Source organism: Lepeophtheirus salmonis, chromosome 6 (assembly GCF_016086655.4).
Source record: "Lepeophtheirus salmonis chromosome 6, UVic_Lsal_1.4, whole genome shotgun sequence".
In the NCBI taxonomy this organism is placed as follows: domain Eukaryota; kingdom Metazoa; phylum Arthropoda; class Copepoda; order Siphonostomatoida; family Caligidae; genus Lepeophtheirus; species Lepeophtheirus salmonis.
The window spans coordinates 52,237,396-52,255,806 of record NC_052136.2 but is presented as its reverse complement, the minus strand read 5'-3'; the positions used below and the strand labels follow the sequence as shown (position 1 = coordinate 52,255,806).

At 28.3% G+C, this 18,411-nt stretch overlaps 1 protein-coding gene across 1 annotated transcript; it reads left to right on the top strand.

Annotated features, from left to right (window-relative positions):
* Positions 1–17,669: 17,669 nt before the first annotated feature.
* On the top strand, positions 17,670–18,110 carry LOC121120077 (piggyBac transposable element-derived protein 4-like). Its single transcript, XM_040714918.1, has one exon. It carries the CDS (start codon positions 17,670–17,672, stop codon positions 18,108–18,110), a length of 441 nt encoding a protein of 146 aa, XP_040570852.1.
* The last annotated feature ends 301 nt before the right edge of the window (positions 18,111–18,411 follow it).

Sequence of the window (18,411 nt, the reverse complement as noted above, 5' to 3'; positions counted from 1 at the left end):
TTTACATCCTCAACAATCATCCTGATAAACCAAAATTGCACATGATTGACTATAACAGTATTATAGTAATAAAAATAGAATATATTTGTAGCTGCTTGGCTTGCATTTGTATCGTTATAAAAATCATATGAAAATATAGTATATTTTATTTTACAAGCGTTTCTATTTGATAATAGCTTAAACTATTTTACTGTCATTCATTTAAATTTTTTAGCTTCAGTGAGATTATTATGCTATTGGCTTCCAAAATGGTCAAATCTCGTAACAGTTTACCTTCATATAAAAGAAAAAATAGATATATACATAATTATTTATGAAGAATCATACAAATATTTTGTGGAAGCTACACAAGTGGAAATTGTTTTAAACAACAATAAAAAAAAATCCAATGTGTAATATACAAAAATCCACCTAAAAATAATAGCAGGATTAATGGAAAATAAAAGCTTTGCCTTTAATTAATAGAAAACCAAGTTAGAGAAAATAAAGATAGTTAAGAGCCTATCAAATAAAAAGATCACGAATATATTTTTAAACCAAAATTTATAGGTGTGTTAAATTACAAACTTTAAAAAGTTTATTCATCATTATAAACTTTCAAGTAATAATATACTTTGGCAAAGAAAAATAATAAAAAGAAAATATTTATTTCGTTTTTTATAGTCAGATTTTCATACAACTATAAAATCACATTTACTTTTTGACCCATAAGTACTTTTAAAGGCATTATCATTTTTTTAGGAAACTATTAAATATTATAACATTTATTACATTATTTGAAAAATATTTCATACTAAAAATAGAGGAAATTCATAATTACTAAAAAAGATTTATTTTTATTTAAAAAAGTTGTGAAATTACAATAGTTAGTAAAGTTTTTCACCTACATACTGGAAAAAAACAAAAAAAACTTTTAGAACTTATGTAATTATTTAAACCTTTGATGGTTGTTCTAATTATTCACAACACTTTTTGAGGTAACACCATTATTTTAGAAGTCGGTTATCTTAGTAAGAGTCGAAAATGTGAGTGTTGCAAACGTATTGTCTAATGTGTTTAAAAAAATACAAATTTCATTTTAGAGGTGTTATAAAGAATTACATTGAACACAAAATTTCAATTACCAACATATTAAAATTATTGGAACTTGAATGAAAGAATTGATATTTTTTTCTCTTTTAAATCCATTACATAGAATATAATTAAGATATCTTGAAAAACTGTCTATTTTGAAAAATAGCTACATACATTATTTAACACTTTTGTATCTAACAAGGCAACGTGTTTGAATGATTATACAATATGTGACGTCATTAAAAATGTTCTTAATCATTTTAACTTGTTTTTAGAATCTTTTATACGATATTTGAAAAAAGTTCATGTTATCAGTTACTACTTTCTGTTAAAATATATAGTATTGTACTTTTGGTTTGTTAAATAACGCAACGTGAACGATGGAACTACATATATCTACTATTTTTACTATTATATTATTCATATTCTAATAATTTATTTTTTCAAAAATAAAGAAGTTATGTTCGGTAAAATGTTGTTGGTTCTTAAAAACTATTGCAATGAAAATGAATTTCCGAATAATCTGTATAATTTGGAGTTCTACATGGAAATTCCATTCTCCAAATTTCATCGTACATATCGTTCTGAGTCAATTTTCGAGACATTCAGCTAGGTTTCTAATATACATTAAACATTTCTGATGTATTTATTCAATAGCTGTTTAAATTTACTGTTAAACTTTAAATATATAGCTATTGAAAAATAGTTCAACTGTTTTGGGGTGTGACTTAGTTAGTTAAATACCAATACAGCCTTTCTTTTGTCTTTTTTTTTTAAAGGAAATATACAATAAAAATCAAATCATATACACTTGTATACAAAGAAAACGGTACGGTTAATCATTTTTTATTCAAGTAAAAGCTTTATAACCATTGTCATTTATTTAAAAAAAATGTATTTGTCAATTTACTTGTTAAAAAATGTTATTTAACCATACCAAAATTTGTTTGGATATTATACACTTCGATAGTCTTTGAAATGTATTTTTAACTCTTAGTTAGGTCCAATGTCTTTGGTATTGCACCTCCAGTGGAGTTTAAAATAACTTTACCATTTATTTATTCATTATAATTTATGTTTTCATATTTTTCCATGTTCATATCAAGTCCATAATTATTTATTTGTTGATTTAAGTTCAGTATAAATTAATAATAAAAATAACCCAAAATTAATGATAACAGACACAGCCAAATCTCAACTGTTTAATAGCATTTAGTTCATTTTCAATATTTTGCCAATAATTCTAATTTGAATAGAGTTTTTTATCCTTATACATAACACATTGGATAATTATTTACATACAGTGAAAATATTTAAATGTTTTTCACTTTTTTTGCTCAAAATAGTGTAAAGATAAGTTAAGTCTCGAGTCCAAGTCAAGTTTAGAGTTTTTCATTTTCTGATAAATTTAAATATCGTATTCAAACTAGTTGTACAATGTACCCAAAATTAGACTGGCACTGGCCTAAATCTTAAAGATTCATCCGAATCGGAAGTAAAATCATCGCATTGAACAATCTTTTCTAAATTACGTCATTATTTATATCAGCCAGTAATGTAATTATCAATCAATCTCGACCATCAAAGATCCAGTATTATTCTTTAATTCAGGCTTTATTTAAGTACTTAAATAAAGCCTGAATTTAGAATAATTACAAATTATTATCATTTATAGTTTGACTAAACTAAATCAATTGGTGAACGAAGGTACTTTACTTTTAATATTTCTGGATTACTCATCTCTAAATGTTTTTGGAGAAAAGGTACAGAAATGAACTGTTTTAGAAGGTGTTATGTATTTCATACTTCCTTTCTTGTTTTTATTTTCTTGTATATTCTTTAGTATATCAAAGTACTGTGTTTTACGTATTATAAATTGTCTCTTATTTTGTAAATAAATTACGAGTATAGTTAGAATACACATGATCTTATAATAAGTGTAGTCGTATTCCTCCACGCCATTTTATCTCTCATTTGTCTCTCGGTCATCCTGGATCTCTCCACCTTATAAATAAGTTTGTGTCTCTCCCTCGTCAAGACGCAACAGAAGGGTTAAAGAAAAGTTGACTACTTACTCGTAAAGGATGCAATGGATCAAGGGGGTTCGTTAAGACCTTTTCTTCTTCTATGGATTTATTAAGATTGGAATTTCCTACAAAAAGTTCTCTTTGTAATATGAAGATCCAGACGAGTGGAGTCAATTTTGATCATTCGAAATAGAAAATTCAAATATGCTCATAAAAAAACTGGCCTTTTAACGATAAAAATTAATATTGAAAGTTATGAATCAGTTCCAAGACTTGTATTACTAATAAATCTTCATTGTTTTTACTGAGTACGTCAGATCTTAAAAAAATCCTGCCAAACTCCAACAGGGGGTCCTATTATAAAATACCTAGAGATAAGGGCAATAATTTAGCTTGTAAGGAAGAGCTTGAGTTTTCTGAAAAGTTCCTTATTTTTTTCATCAGAAAAATGGCTGAAATATAAAATTCTTTCGGTACTCTGAAAGGAAGAAACATTTTGTTCAGAGATAAACGCAAATGTGGCTTTTGTCGGATCAAGGCTCAGATGGAAAATCAATTTCTTTTGGTATGCTATACGCTTTATCAAATATATAACAACGTTTATGAACTTAAGAATTTTTTTTTGTGTTTTATAACATGAAGAATGATAACTTCCTGGGCCCTTACACTAGAAAAATGGAAAAGAATATCAACGCAGCTATTACGAAGGCTCGTCATATTTCGCATTTGAAACGGGCTTCCTTGGACTATAATAAATCTGGTTTTTATTGGTTGTGAAACTTCACATTCATGATTTAAAACGGAAACTCCTTTTGTAAGCAAACTCTACAATTAAGTATTTTTGTGTGGTCTATGAATATTTGTATATTCTATCCATTTGATTAAATTTTGGTGTCTTTTTTTTTTGTACTTCTATGGATTATATATTTATATATGATTAATTGGATAAAAACTATTTTATTTTTATATCAATATTAAATTAAAATAGAAATAAGCCTTGTTGTCCTATAAAAAAATTTAAATGATAAGTTTTGACGAAAATAACGACAACAATTATCAATAGTTAGTAACAAGTATGAACGAGAGAAATAACAATTTGTGGAGGAGTTATAACAACGTTGACATTATCTACAAATATTCATACAACAAAGTTTGTCTGTTTGTATGAATGTATTTATGTACAGCACTTATTAATTTTTGAATAGTCCAACGTACCGTCAAATTAAAAAAGAAAAGGGAGAATATGTTTCATAAAATATGAGTTGACTACAAGATTTCATTCAATTTTAGATCCCAGTGTTCCATATTTTATACAACTTATAATATATATTTTATACCAGTGACAAAATAGAAACGTAGAAGAAGGTAAAAGAAAAGAGATAGATAAATGGATGGAAAGAGGTACAGTGGAGGGGGATAAAGAATAGTGGAGATACAGAGAGAAGGAGATAAATATAAAATGAGAGAATGGAAAATAACTTTAATAAAAAAGAAAGAAAGTAAGTATATACCGAGAAATTACTTTAGTCTCTAGAAAAAACGGTTCTAAACAACTTTTCCCAAACTACACCTACAACTACCTCAATGATGTCGACATGCTAGATAAAATATTTTTTGTCTAATTTGTTTTCTATTAACTTTGAAGCTACTTTGTAAATTCTACTGTTACTTGAGGTGATGTCAAACACCAGGGCTATAATTATATCCATTAATTTCCAGGTCTTTAATCTATTAATGCATTGGAATGACATTCTCTTATAGAGCTGCTAATCACTTGCAGTCTCAACAGATTCTCTTTAGGATATCCAGGTGGGCCAGCCTCTTAAACTGCGAAAATTTTAGTGTTGGATCGATGCGAAATTTATTCTTTAGTTAGTCTCGATCTCTTTAAAAGTTTTGAAAGCGTAAAGTTCCATGATAAATACACTATTCTTTCCTTTAGGGTGCCCTTCTCTTCTTTTGTTCCACATAAATGTTTTTTTGTATTTATTTTAATCACCAACCCAAATGGTATGATTGCTTGAATGGTTATTTTTTATCTTTGGCAGTAGACTTTCCATTATACTGAGGCAAACATTGAAGATACAACAAGTATACAAGTATAATAATGTTTGCCCATTAGAGGGAAGTTGGTAACCACTAGTTTTAGAAAAAGAATATTCAATAAATACTACTAGTGCATGTGGGAGATTTAGTAGAAGCTTGTTTTGTTTTATTTTAAGATCTTTAGGTGTCACTTTTAAAATCCTTGTATTTATTAAGTAGTTAAAATGTTGTAAATCAAGAAGTATCTCTGCAAAATTATCCAATCAATAATTCAAAAACAACTAGCTTAAGTAGTTCAATATTAATAACATAATTCAATAAATACTTGTGTAAGTATTACTTTTTTTAGTTCTAATAGTTTTCAAATTGTTACTACAAAATTATCTCCAAAAATAAGAAATTCAGATAAGTGTAATATTTTTCAGATAAAATGTAATTTTTTTTTCGAAGAATGGTGGATAAAAAGAAAATAATAATGAAGAATAGGAATATACTAATTGAATACAGCCGTCTGTGTATCTAATTGTTTCTCTTTCTATTCATTGTACGAAGCAATTTTGATATTTAAATAATAAAATATATAGTATAAGTAAAAATAATCCTATTTAATTCAATGTATTTTATTATATTTACTCCTTAGCTTTATTTCAACTTTTTGTCCAAAAACTCCCCAAGATCATCAAAAAAATTAAGTTCGATGAGGCAAGGCATAAGACCTACTTATATCCATACTAAATAATTTTCAAGCTTCTCACATCTTATACCAAGGTAAAAAAATGCAAAACATATCCAGATTTAAAAAAACAAAACATATATGGAATAGGTCTTCTGTGCACATGAAAAACGACGAATAATATTAAAGATTTCTGGGGTAATTATCTTCCGTATTATTAAAAAAAGTTTTTCTGTTCGTCGACGGCTAATGCCTCCGGGTAATGTCTGGTACTACCTTTAGTATTAAATATATGTATGATATAAATTACACAGTACAGGCAGTGAGACGGAAGCTAATAGAAAAAGTATACAATGTACTTAAATAAACAAAACGTATAAAAAAACAAAAGTGAAAGAAAATTTACATAATCAAAGATACATTCTAACCTTCAAAGTTGAGAATTATTTAAATAATGTAGTTGTTGAAATTTTATTTCTTTATTCTCAATTGTAATGATAACTGAGCTTCAATAAGACACTTTTTTTTATAAAAGTATAAATAAAAAGTATATATAAAGATGATTTAAAAAAATTGGAATCTAATTAATGTAATACTAGAGAATTTAAATAGAAAAATGTTTTAATATTTTCCTAAAAATACACTTAAAAGATTAACATATATTCAATCTATTTGATCAATAATACTATCAATATACCATTAGCAATATACGACAATTAAGATTACAAAGAGACAATAAAATCTTATTAAGAATGTAAATAAAATAGTATTTTAAATGTATTAATTGTCTTTATAGGATTTCGACGAATTAAAAATTTATCCTTTTGTTATTTATTGATAGTTTTATAATATAAATAAGTAACAATTTATTGTATATACTATCAATAAAATGAAATGATTAGTCCATATATAATGTGTTTCACAAAATGTATTTATATTAACTGAAACAAACTATGTTTGAATTTTCTTTTCCACTTTTAATGCTAAATGTAACTAAGCATTAGTAAAAATAGTAAATTAGGAAATAATAACTTCTAATGTATGGAACACGTTGCACATTTCAAAATATAAAAAATGGCCATGAATACGCAGAAAATATATTGAACAGATTGCAAATCATTATACTATTCTTTGTTAAATGAATTGCAAAAAAAAAAAAAATATGAATATCAGAAGTAGTATATAATTTCAATATTTATTTTCCAAGTCATGATAATAAAAAGTCAGTTTATAGCATATTTTTTAGAATTTTTGAGGGGAGAAATAAAGATTTTGTATTTGATTTTATTATAGCAAGTGTGGCTTTATCAAATACCTGATGTAAAGTTACATAACTGAACGAAAAAAAAGTTTATTTATAGAGATTTACTATTATTATACATAAATTAAACCTTACTGATGCTACTAAAAAAGTCAAGTTTAAATGACGATAGTATTGGCGACTCTTTGGATCTCATCTTGTAGTCAAGCATAAATTATAATTATTGTCAATATGTAAAACATATAAATACTGCTGAGTTTATAAAAGCAATCTAATTATTACTTTTTGTCAGTAAATACGTTTGAATTTGACAAATAAGGAGAAATAAATAATTAGAGTAATAAACTATTGTTGTTTATGAAAATAAATATTTTTTTTAAAAACAGGATTTTGACCTTTTTCTTATCTCTGAAAATGATTGGGGACCCAAAACTTGGAGTAGCATGAGTTTTATGGAATTGACAGCTCTGGAAGATTAAGGTCCTGTCCATGGTGTACCACCTTATCATGATCACAACTCGGAGTTAATCCAAATTTGGATGAGATGTGTGGCAGACTTTCATCTCCATAACGTCCTAAACTGCAAAGTCCATAGGGTTGAGGATATAGACACAAGGACACAAGGAGGCAGCCCTGAAGACAACCATAATGAAACTGCATAAGTTTTGGTTCTTCTTGGCTATATTGATATGTAATTGACTTCTTGGTGTCTTATTCAGTCGTCCGGATGGAGATGTCAATAATCTCAACAGCCTTCTTAGCACAGACACCGGTGCAGAGGAGATCATACACGTGTTGTATTTGTTTTTAATGCTCCGACATTTAAAGACACATACAGATTTGAAAAAAGACAAAATTTGCTTAGATTTATTTCAGCTTTTGTTTGGATGGAAAATGAAACGTTGCAATTAAAACACACGGGGATGAAATTATAATAAAATGGAAGTGCAAATTTTAAATCCCTATATTGCTTATAATTTTTTTTGTTATTTTATAATTGTTTATTATAGGGGATTTACAAAGTTATAGTTAGGTTCAATATATTTTCTTGATCTCAATCTAAATGTATGTTATTATTATTATAAATAATATGCATTATAGAAGCAACATAAAAATCATTAATGAATAATCAAAAGTTTCAACTATTTGATCACTTTAATTAAAACATGACTTAGACTTGTTATTCATGAACTTGGCTAGATAAGTTAACAAATTTAATAGCTAAGTTGATAAAAAAACATCAAAACTTGATGTATTTACATTCATGTTTATTAAATAAACAAAAATAAAAAAGGATATTTGAATGTTACTTTATTTCCTGGTAGTTAATTAAGTTTAGTTTGCAATTGGAAAACACTACAAAAAAATTGTATATTAATTTGAAAAATATGTTTTATAGTACATAAATGGGAAATATTTAAGTAAAACCGCCGAGTTACTTTTTACTTTTCATAAACAAATTTTTTTTTACTTATTATTATAAATAATTATGTGCCCAAGTTGTAACAGAGTTGTACGAGTGGTGTTAAAAAAGTCAGTTGATTTTTCCAATTTTGTGGGTAATTAACATTCAGTATGCTCAATTTCTTATTTTTTTATGTTGATACACTAGCCAAGAACATATATTCGAAGCAACAAACCGCTTAGACTTGCTAGCATAAACTAAATATTTTTCAAAATTCTTACAATAATATATGCAAGGGATCTAAACCTGTCTCTTCTTATAAGTTCTACAATATTCCCCAAGAGTCTGTGTCAATTACGACCCATTCATTTCTATGTAAAATAAAAACTAATAAGTTAAATGAGTGACAGCAAATAAATTAAATAAGGTAAAATGGAATATAGATTAAATAAAAGTATATCACTATTAGATGCAGATTCTTAGACAATTGCAGAAAGTTGTCCTAGAATGAAGAAAAAATATCATTAATAAAAAGAAAATCGTTGTATGATTTGAATACTTTAGTCCTAAATAGCTGAGGACGTTATAGTTTTTTGAGACCAACGAATTAAGAGATCAATGGGATCCGGGATAAGTTCTTGCATTAACTCCATACTTGATGTTCTGTCTATGTAAAAATTATTTTTTCTCTATAGTTTCCTCTATTTTTCATATCAAAAACCATTGAAACGTTTGTGGCTTCTTCCTGATTTGAATCTGGGGATGAAGGACACGTAGTAGGATATGTCAGACTATCCACAAAATTTGAATATGATGAATCCTTAAGAATGTCACAATATTCAGACAAATCTTCCGAATTCACCTTGAAAATTGTACACCATATCGTAATGCCCTTTTCTATTCAAGCGAATAGTAATCGTGGAAAAGGCTACTAAAAAGTTATTTATATTTTTTAAAAGGATATCTAGTAACAAATGTTTAAGAATTATTCTATTTTTTGATATAAATTACGTTGCCTTACTTATTACGTTCTAGAATATTCCAGATCATATTCATCATATGATACGCGATACCTACACATGATAATATGTTCTCGATTCTAGATCTGATTCATCTACATGATGACACAAAAACCTCTCACTCAGCGATAAACCGGCTCCCTTCACAGTAGTTATCATATACATACATACAATCATAGACATCCACTCCCGTATTACTGAAATTAAATAGATAATTTATATATACAAATTAAATTAATACAAGAAAGATATTAACAACAATACAATATCGATGATCCTGATTGCGACGATCCTGAATGATACTATAAGTGCTTCTCAGTTGAGAAAAAGAAAAAAATCCTGAAATTATAATAATTAGTAAAGTCTCGATACCAACTATACCGTAAATCATGAAGCCTTTTTTTTTCTATCGGAGCAAATCTTTTCATAATTTTCAACATATTCATTTGAGATTGGCTTTTACAGTTTCACAAAAGATTATTTTTTCTTGAAGCTTGATTATCCATATTTATATATCCAACTCATGTACATCCACACTTACAATCATAATTTTCACTTGCCACATAGCCATATGCCACATTGTTCCTTGGATAATTCAATTTTTCCATAAATCAATGCTGGTAAAAATCGTTTTTGCCCCATTTGCAACAACCTTAGATCTGTACAAAGACAAATATCTTCAGGATGATTATAATCCACCAATTCATCTGTCTCGATTTCTTGATATATTTCTTTAATATCACCTATCATCAAATATTAACCAATTGGTGATCGATATGACATTCGAACCCCTTATTCTACTGTTTCGAATCCTCTAACTTTCAATTGGGCTGGTTGATCCATCATGATTAATCATTTTCCCCATGCCCATTAATCCTTTGTGACATATGCATAATTTTTGTTTACATCACGTACATCATGCAAAAGGTTAGAAACTGAAATATTCATAAATATTCGGACCTTTCATATTTAATAAACAACGCTTATTCAAAACTGCATTTTTAGATGGTTTCATTACTTTTTCTAGAACGTATAATACTATTTTGAACAGTGATTGAAGAATAACTTTTAAATGGAAAACATCTGAAAATATATCGAGTAATTCTCTCAATGTATTGAACAAATGATTAAATATTCCAATAATACAAGTAGTAGTGAAATAAAACAAATCAATTCTTGCTTAGTATTTTATTTTTTAATATAAGAAAATAAATATAATCTATATGGATTAAAAATAAAAAATACTGTTGATTACCTTTTGGGATTTACACTTTTTTAAATTAACATACATATGCAAAGTGTTATTTTATTAATCTAGAATAAAAAGTATGAAGATATGATCATATTAGGCTCTTTATTTTTCGGGGCAGTATTAATATTAAATAATATACTTGCAGTGGTACTTGCCATTGCACACAACCTAACCCTAATTAATATGGGTATGCACTTTTCTATTGTTTTTAATATGGCTTGCGTAGATTTAGCTACACACTCACGCTTCTGAATCTTATTTAAACCTTCGTTAGTGAACTGGGATATTATATGTACACTTTACATTTATGAATATCCTTTTACTCATTTGAATCTACAATTTAGTTCCAATATTTTTCAGTATCTCCCAAAATATTAAATTTGAGTATGTTTAATTCTTAATTGATCTCGAAAATACATTGTTTTGGATTTATTTAAATATATTTAGTAATTTTAATCGATGGATAATGATAATATGACTCTTTTGTTTATAATTGAATCCTTTGTTCTTCCTTTTGGTTTCTGGGATTTGTATTCTTTTATATGTACTGGATTGTCCCTTCAAATCTGAACACTTACTAATAAAGGTGGAATGATTAAAATTAATTCATATTTCAATATCAATTAAAGTGTAAACATTTAGTTACAAAACAAAACATGAGTTCTTTATTTTACGTACAATTTACCAGTCAAGAAAATGCCATTTGAAAGTGATCGACGATTTTCCATTCGCGCACTCCAAGTATTTGGGTGTCTCTAGGACTACTGTCTACCCCGTCAGCAAATCCTAAACATTGGAGAGGAGGAAGGACAATATCAAAAAGGCCAAACTCTATCCAGACCCTTTTGAATAAGTCTTTTGAGTTCTTTATAACTTTCTTTTTAAACTTTTGGCCCTCCCCCTATAGCCCTGATCCCAAGCCCCTTAACTAAACTTATAGGATGCATGTCGAGGAGAAGCCCTGAAGTAGCCGTCATCCAACCACAGAGGCCCTCAAAGCTACTGTTAGTCAGCGCCATGACAGAAGACTACATCTGCAGCGGTTGCCAGACCTTACGACGCTGCCTTGAATCCATAATTGTCGATAACCTCCCGAGTTACATTTATGATTAAGAAAGCTCAAACGCACAACTATTTATGGTCTTCATTTTATTAAAATTCTATAGTTAATTAATAAATTATATCTTGATGAAGTTTAAAATTCAAAGTATTCAGATTTTATGAAGCACTCAGTAAGAACCCAGGCGTACAACAGTATCTACAAAAGTAAAATGTATTACACCTTATTTTATATAACACACGAAGTTTTATCACCAAGATTTGCATAAAATATTGAAAACTTCAAAAACATATTCATTTTTAATTAAAATGTAATATTTTTACAATAAGGATATCAAATAATATCTTGTTGAAACGTCACACTCATATATTTAAATATTAATTACAAATAAGAATTAATTCTTTCCCCATGTATTTTATTCATAAAAGTATTTTGAGCTTTTTTATTGATATTTACGACTTGAAAATAAATGGAATAGTTATAAAAATAATATAATATTTTAATAGCCTAATTATTATAATCATTCAAATGTTAATCACGTAGTTAAATACACTTTTTTAACCAAGTTCACTAACCATATTATAAAAATAATGTTCACTATTGGAGGAATAAAATCACATTAGTTATTTTCTATTATATGACTGTACCTTCCTTTTCTTTTCTTTTTTATATGACGCGTTGAGCTTTAATTAGACACATGACGCACAGAGACATATCGGATCAAAATCAGAAAACTGATATACGTATTGGGTTCAATACTTCCATCGTATCGGAATTCGATAACTTTTTTAGAAATTTCGTATTTATTCGATATTTTGTTTGATTCAATCCGGAAAAAGTAGGAAATGGAAAATATTATAAATTGTGTTGCAATTTTTGTACACAGAGAATGTTTAATATACAGAATATCACAATTGGATAAATCAATGAATGTATCTGTTGTGACTTATGTCCTTCTTAAAAATATTGCAACACAAAATTTATCACCCCTGTCCAAACGTTACATTTATTAAGTTTATGTTCTATTAAAATCATTCTTTTTTAAAATGTTCATGGTCCATTTATTGAATTGGTCAGCGGAAGAATGAATTTTCTTCTACTTAGTAGTTTTCATTATTATTTAATTCCTGAGTAATGAACTTCACACTACCTTTTACAGTTCAGAATTGTTTTACACTTTTTTCTATTAAAAAGTAATACAGGATTTATGTGTACAGTCAAATATGAATTACTATTCGTACAGAGTACATACCATACGACACAAACTAAGCCTTATAAATTGAATGAGTATCGGGATGATGTCGATGAATGATTTTTTTCGTTCTATACATCAAAGACAATGAATGACTTAAATTAATAAATGAATAATCTCCAGGTAGGAGGGAAGTGGAGTTGACTTTTGAAGGCATATACTCGAGAGTTTTAGTGAAAGAGTTGTCTCTTCTACAACACTTCGGGCTATATTTTATTTAAATACTTTATCTTTTTATGTAACTCATTAATTCTTACTTTAGTATTCTAAGTAAAGGAAGATTCCAGACAAGATCAGGAGTAACTGATGTAGTCTTAAGCGTATGGACGATGAACCACAAGGTAGAAGTCCGGCCACATATCTTGATGTCAAGAGTAATCTGTACAAGCAACAATCCGTCCTTTAAAAGAAATTATATCCACAAAGTAAGAAATGATAAGCTCGTCCTGTAGAAAAGGGATCCGTGAATATAAAACTTAAAATAGGAGACATGAGGTTAATATAGCCAAACGAAAATATTTCATGAGCATAAATAAATCCAAATATTTTGTAGGGAGAGCTAATTAGCTAATAAATAATTGGAATGATATACTGCCAGGGTATCATTAACATGGAGTTCAAACTCTGCTCTCTTTATCATGTTGTATTACCTCTTTCAACGTATTTACCCTAGTCTGCTTTCCTTGATTGTTTTAGTTTTAAAAGAATTATACTATATTTATGACATGGAGAAAAAATATATTTGATCAATTCTATAAATCATTGTTGAGACACCGATATAAATGTTGTGCCTCTAAATATTGGTTTGCATTCTTTCATTTTTATATACGAAAATAAAGATTTTGCAAGGTATTTATCGATTTCCAAATTTTGAATACCCCTAATGTCCGATCTTAAGTCTTAACCATATTTGAATTTACTCTTCGTATACGCTTTACACTTAAGTAAGTAATATCTATGCATATTGGAAAGGAAGTTGATTTTTTTCCTCTATATTGGACATCATTTTTGACAAATAATTTTAATGATTGTGCTGATGTGATTCTATTTCTCAGAGAAACACAGATATTACTGATATATTATTTTGATGAATTATATATCAAGGGTTGCCTAACCGAGGTAGGAAATATAATTGTGCCTATCTGAGACTAATATTTTAAGAATCCCATGTTCTAGGAATTGTACAATTGAAAATTTATGTAAGATAAAAATTGTAAATTTTTTTTTTTTTTAAATTTTAAATAGCCAAAGTTCATCTTTTAACCAGTAAATGCACAGATAAGCATTTAATGATCCAAAGATATCGTTTTCTTCAACTATCTCCATTAAAAATAAAAATCATTGCTTCATATTAATTGAATTTTTCGAATCATCTGTAATTAACAAAAATACAATCTCTAATTTTGACTAATTACAAGTACATAACTACTACTGGGGCCCTGCATTACTCAAAGTGTAGCTCGAGTTGAGATTTTTGTTGAATTTGAAATTATTGCTTCTAGGCAAAGGCTATTATCTCATAAAAGTAAACCGGCTGTAGAAAAAGTAATCAGACCTTCTAAAAATAAGGTAGTGAATAAATTTTATTGATTCAATCTTAAAGTCCCAATAATATTTTCATAGGTAAGGTTTTCAGTCTTGGATTGATGTAAATGTTATAAAAAAAATTCTGTATATGTCGCGATGGAGGCAAGAAGAGCCATCATAGACTCCGGCCTATACTGCTAATTTTGTATAAGAGTGGATGGGTAGCAACTTGAACTTTTGGGCCAAGAACCTTCTGCGTTCAGAGTCCAGATCTGAATCCACTGGATTACTCCATTTGGTTGGAAAAGGAGAAGAATGCCTGCATGTCCACCTTCCGAATATTGATCCCCCGAAGTCCTCTGTTAACCAGCAGTGGAGGAGGATGAAAAAGAACTATGTTGTCGATGTGTACAATAGATTCCAAAGGCGGTTGGAGACTTTCATTGAGGTTGATGGTGGATAGAGTCATAATTAATTATTGCTATAGTAAAAAATATTATAAAATAAAATTATCTATGTACAACATCATCCTCTTCAATTATGAGTATTTTAATGACTACTTAGTGGTAAGTCTCAGTACTTTTTCTACACCCGGTATAGTCTATGTTTTAAATTTTAATATAAAATCTATAAGTGATCCTTGATATTCATCAGGATTAATTTTAAATCCTTTCCATTTGCTTTTTTACATTTTTTTCATCGTGAAATTAAGCGCCTATAAAATTAACATCTTGCCAGTATAGTAAGGATAGAGATTCGCCTCTAGAATTCAATAATAGTTGTCTATGGAAGAATAATTAGATAAAATAAAAGGGAGTAGACTATATTTAACTGGTTATTAGTGTTTCTACTGTTGAAGCCTATCGATAAATGAAAGCTCGAACAAATGTAATTTTTATATAAGTCATTATCATATTTTAGTCATAAATTGATTAAACATGTCCTATATTATTTCTAACTAATATAAATAATTATCGCCTGATATCGTTTTCGATAACAAATTAAAGGGCGCCAATATTTACATATGGGCCAAGTTGAGCAAGAGGACTACTAGTTCTAACCAATTTCCCATCAGATTTAAGAAATGCTTTCTAATCTGGGTCGTAACGTAATATCAAACAATAGTATAGACTATGAATTAAAAAAAATGAGCCAAAGAATATCCAATATCAATAAATATAAAGACATATAATATAGGTATACCCTAATCGATGTAGGCAAAGACAAGTAATTTTGAAAATAAATGAAAATTAATGTGACATTGCAAGGTGGGAGGGGGTATCAATAATATTAGAAAACTAAAAATAATCTTTTTGGAAACATGAAATGAAGATTTGTAACATACAATGTTAAAACATCGTAAGGTGAAGAATAACACTGTTTATTATAAATTATTGCATATTGGTTTCTAAACATTTTTGCAAACCCTATTGCAATTCATAAACATACTTATTTATTATTATGGTATACTTTTTTGATAAAAAAAAAGTGAGAAAAAAGGGAGCAAATTAGAAATCTTAGGAAATTTTCATTTAATTAAGAATAAGCAACAAGGCGTTGCACTAAAGTATAACAAAACTAGTTCACAAATATTGCATTATCTTATAATAAGATGACTAATAAACCATGTTACGTAGTAAGGATACTTTAAGTTTATAGGGAAAAGTCTTATATTCATAGTTCTAATTATTAAATAATCCATTTGGGTTTTATACAATGATAATTATGTATTGGTTAACAAAGTTCTGCAACGTTATTCTTTATTATACTATATAAGTTACTTATCCTTTTGTATAAAATAAAAGTTGCACAGTAAAACTTGATCACTGAAGTTTTAATTTTCAAGCAATTTCGATAAGTTAAATAAAAACAAAAAATGACATGATAACTCATAAAATTTGAAAAATACTTTGTGAAGAGAGCAGCCTTGCTTTAATGACTATTCATTATATTAGCTACAGGCAAGTGTGCGATGAATAAAATATTAACAAATCTCACTTTATATATCGTAAGAATGATACCAATGCCAATCCTAATTTTTCAACTGAGCCTAACAACGATTTTTTTCTATAACACCACTACAAATCCTCAGTGTTGCTCTATGTCTTTCATGAACATTGAAACTAGAGATTTCTTCTTAAAAATTAACCATCATATAAAAAATATGATTAAAATTAACCATTCTTGTTATAATATGGACATATAGTTAAACACAGTAATACGTTACTTTGGGTTCTAGCACAGTTACTCAAAAGCAAATTTACCGAATAACATTTTCTCAAAAGAATAAGTTCGTCAATAATTAAATAAATATTATTCCTAATGACTACTAAACATTCTTACTCCTGTTGCTCCGATTTATCAAATATTTTATTGACTTTTCCTTATGCATTTAATAGTTCAATATCGCTGAATGAAAAGAAAAGAATGATGGACTATGGTACCATGAAAACCATACCATTATTAGTTTTGCTAAATACTAGATGTATTTATTAACAACTAATTGGTATATTTAACATTTCAAGAAATGCCAGGATGCAATGAAGTGACTCAATTCCCGTCTTCTAAGAAACATAAATCCACCGACTTATTAGAAGAGTCAATGTATGTTGGCAAGGATAACACAATCTGGCACAAACAAATAGGAAATGGAGAAATTTCAGCCCGTTTTAGCTAAGAAAACATTTTGAAGGAAGTCTCAGGTCCATCATGATTTGCAAAACGTAACATCATTACAGATAAAACATTATCAGCTTTTGAACTCTTGATCGATAATTATATTATTGATCACATTGTAAAATGTACAATAGTTGAGGCTTGTTCAAAACTTAAGAATGATGTATGGACAACCAGCAAACGAAAAATACTCCAACTGATTGCAATAATGTATGCGAGAGGAATCTTAGCCAAAGGGCAGCCGCCAGAAGTCATTTGGTCAAGAAAATTGGGGATCAATCTCTTTAGGAATACTATCCCCCGCGACAGGTATAAGGAATTATTGAGATATATCCGCTTTGATATTCGTTCCACAAGATAACAAAGACTTCAAAACGACAAGTTCGCCTTGGTTTTAATGGTATGGGATCGGGTTGTCGAAAATTGTAAGTCATCATACAGGCCAGGTGAAAATATTACCATTGATGAGCAACTATTCCCAACAAAAGCTAGATATCCATTTACCCAATATATGGCTAAAAAGCCTGATAAATATGGTAAAATTTTTTGGTTAGCAGTTGATGCATCGTCCAAATACTTGGTAAATGGATTTCCTTACTTGGGAAAAGATTCTCAAAGACCAGCAAGTAAATCTTTATCAGAATATGTCGTAATGAAGCTAAGGGAACCATATTTGAGTAAAGGGAGGAATGTTACAACAGATAATTTATTTACGTCATTGTCTCTTGCAAATAAACTTCAGAAAAATAGGACGACTATTTTAGGAACTATGAATCGTGCTCGCAAAGAAATACCTCCTGAACTAAAAGCTTCCAAACAAGCACTTTTTCAAACTTAATCTCTGTGAATAGTAGCAAAAATTGACTTCTTATCATGGGAAAAAAAAAAAAAATTTTAATTTTTAGCTCTGTTCACAAAAGTGTTACAGTTTTAGATGTATGAAAAAGGTTACCAGAATTAATCCAGTATTACAATGAAACTTAGTATGGAGTTGATATTCTAGATCAAATGGCAAGACTTTATTCCACCAAAATGTCCTCTCGCCAATGGCCTTTATAAGTTTTTTATAATATTTTGGATTATGCTAGTATAAATGCTGTTATCTTGTACAGAGAAGTGACTGGTAAGAAAAAGACTCG

Bases quoted from the DNA above. Each gene is read 5' to 3' on its own strand.
- LOC121120077 (XM_040714918.1), top strand. From the start codon at position 17,670: ATGGTATGGGATCGGGTTGTCGAAAATTGTAAGTCATCATACAGGCCA.